The 2,490-nt window shown below is 49.4% G+C and overlaps 1 protein-coding gene across 1 annotated transcript in view; it reads right to left on the bottom strand.

Moving 5' to 3' along the window:
• The window catches only part of HMBS (hydroxymethylbilane synthase), a 7,743-nt gene extending 6,729 nt beyond the window's left edge, over positions 1-1,014 (bottom strand). Inside the window, exons 1-3 of the mRNA XM_010185631.1 lie at positions 897-1,014; positions 197-246; positions 42-97 (exon numbers count right to left, since the gene is read on the bottom strand). Coding sequence (XP_010183933.1) covers positions 42-97; positions 197-246; positions 897-1,014 — 224 coding nt within the window. The remainder of the gene's footprint in view (positions 1-41; positions 98-196; positions 247-896) is intronic.
• Between the last annotated feature and the right edge of the window lie 1,476 nt (positions 1,015-2,490).

Raw genomic sequence — 2,490 nt, 5'->3', positions numbered from 1 at the left:
CGTGAATGCCAGAGGAGGAAGAGAAAACAATGAGCTCTTACTCATTTCTTTCAAGTGCATTTTCCAGCTCTTTGGTGAAGAGGCTCTTCTCCCCAATCTACACATAAATGGAGGAACGTGAATCACAAAAGAAAAATCTGCAAATATATCATCGGATACAATTACTTCTTGTGTAGAGGAAGAAAAGAACCTTTACCTTGGAAAGTGCTGTATCCAAGATCTTGTCTCCGGTCGTGGACATGGCAACTGCTCAAAGAGAGAGAGCACAAGTAAAACGAGGGGCTTGGTCAGAACATATCAGCCTGGAAATATCAATCTCGCGTGTATCGAGCAATAGAGCGTCACAGGCTCCTCTGTGAACACAGACTCAAGAGAAATACAAGAGCAGCTCGCTTCTAGAAATACACTGCACTCAAGACAAGTGAAACTGTGGCTTCCTTCACTGACCTCAAAAACAGAGCGAGGGGAAAGAGGGCAGGTTTTGGGAACAGCTGACCGAAGGAAGCTGCCCAGTCTCTCCCTGGAGTTCCAGGAAAGAGGTACTTGGCAGTTATCCTGGGTGCAAGGCTGGCCTCCTGTTATTCCTGCGCTGCTGATACCTCATATCTTGGACAGAAAAATATCCCTAACGCATAGGAAGGTATGGCCAGAGCGATACCAGGTTCTCAAACAGACCAATACAACACCGTCTGCACGACATACTCAGAGCTTCCATCATCAGGAGCTTATGAAATCCACCTTCCTCCCCTGGAAGAACCGAGGAGCAGCTGCTCTGCCACACAACCTCACTGAATTCAGATGGCACCTGGATAACCCAGGTCAAACCCTCCTCCTCAAGACAGCGCTCTACGCACGCCTCTTGCACACAAAGATAAGCAGCATCCCAAAAAACTTACCAATCTCAAAGCGGAGGTCAGGGTGTAGCTCACGGAGCATCTCGACTACGCTGTCGGTCTGAATCCGAGCCAGCTGCAATGAAGCAGAAAGCAGAGCCTCATACAAAGAGCACATCATTCACTCAGTAGCTAGAGAGCACTTTGCCATTCTTCCATGGTCAAGCATGTGTGACTGTCACGCTCCCTAAATTGAAAGCATTAGAAATAAGTAGCCCCGAGTCAAATTGCTTATATGAACAATCTCCTTGAACCACATGAACTCGTATGGTGACCAGAGCATTTCACGTAAGAACTCAGTCTATCAGCTAAGTGGCAGAATAACATCTGCCCACACCCAATGTCGCTGTGATCCACACGCTGACAAGGCAAAGCAAAGAATTTATCAAGTTAGGAAGAGCGACTAGAGCAGAAGACTGCGCGTGAGGATTCACACACTCTACTTCCAGCTGTATTAGTAAAGTCAGTAGCTGTCGCCAAGTCAGAAATTCAATTTCTCTATATCACCTCGGTGCCCTTAGTCATAGGCAGCATTTACCTACCTAATTTTGAGCCGCTAGGTTCCACTTCTGCAGACTGTGACTGCTGAAAGATACCCACTTGCCAGAAAGTGGGCAGAAAGGAAAGCAAAAGCATCCTTCTGCTGCTCAGTGACAAGAGAGCAAGTCACACCGCACGCTGGGTACCCTCTGCTAAGCTGATACTTCTAACATGAACGTTACCGATAGTGCAAGTTTTGGGAGAAGCCAGTAGGATTTCACTGTGCCGCTGGAAAAATCTTTAGTTACTGGCCTATATAAGTCACTTATCCTCTATAAGATCAGAGCTCTATTTAGAGGCTCAACAGGCAAAAATAAAAGTAACAGCTTAGGCCTACTCACACAGCAAGGGACAGATCTGAAAGCAGTACAGTGCAGGAAAAACATTCCCTTGAGTAACTACGGCAAAAGCAAGTGAAATAACATCAGAATTACCCGAACAGAGCAACCGCGGGTGTTTCAGCTTTTCTCCCACTGATGAGCTGTGTAGCCTGGGGCAATTACCTTTGTTCTCAGGACTGCAGTTTCCCCGCATATAAAAAAGTAGCTGCTTCCCTTTATAAAGGGCCTCAGGTTAGAAAAACACAGTAGTAAGCATGCACAGCTACGTGCCTTGCCCTCACGTCAGCGCATAAGGCCTTCTTGAAAGTACAGAATTATTCCTAGAACGCACCACCAAAACGAACAAGATTATCTCGGGACAAAGGCCTGAAGAGCTCCTATCTGCCTGGGCTAGCCTGCTCCTCCCTGCTGCAGCCGGCTGGCAAGAGATACCCGCTCTATCTGTCCCTTCCCTGGCCGGCCATCAGTCCCTGGGGGCTCTTCGCACGGGCTGGGTTTTTTTCCCGCCTCCCTAGGGGGGCTGCGGAAGCCTCGCACGTTGAGAAGTCCACGGCAAGATCCCGTTACTCCGGCAGGGCCCTCGCACCCGCACCCTCCGTTACCTCAACAGCAGCAGCGCGACTTAAACCGGGCCGTCGCCAGGACTCCCGAGGAACCCAAGGCGCAAACTCTCCCTCCCACCGAGCGCTCTGCCCTGTTCCGCCGCCTGGGAGCGG

The sequence above is a fragment of the Mesitornis unicolor genome, unplaced genomic scaffold (genome assembly GCF_000695765.1).
Source record: "Mesitornis unicolor isolate BGI_N332 unplaced genomic scaffold, ASM69576v1 scaffold28735, whole genome shotgun sequence".
NCBI classification, from domain to species: Eukaryota; Metazoa; Chordata; class Aves; order Mesitornithiformes; family Mesitornithidae; genus Mesitornis; species Mesitornis unicolor.
Note: the sequence above shows the minus strand (reverse complement) of the source record. Positions and strands in the feature narration are given on the sequence as shown.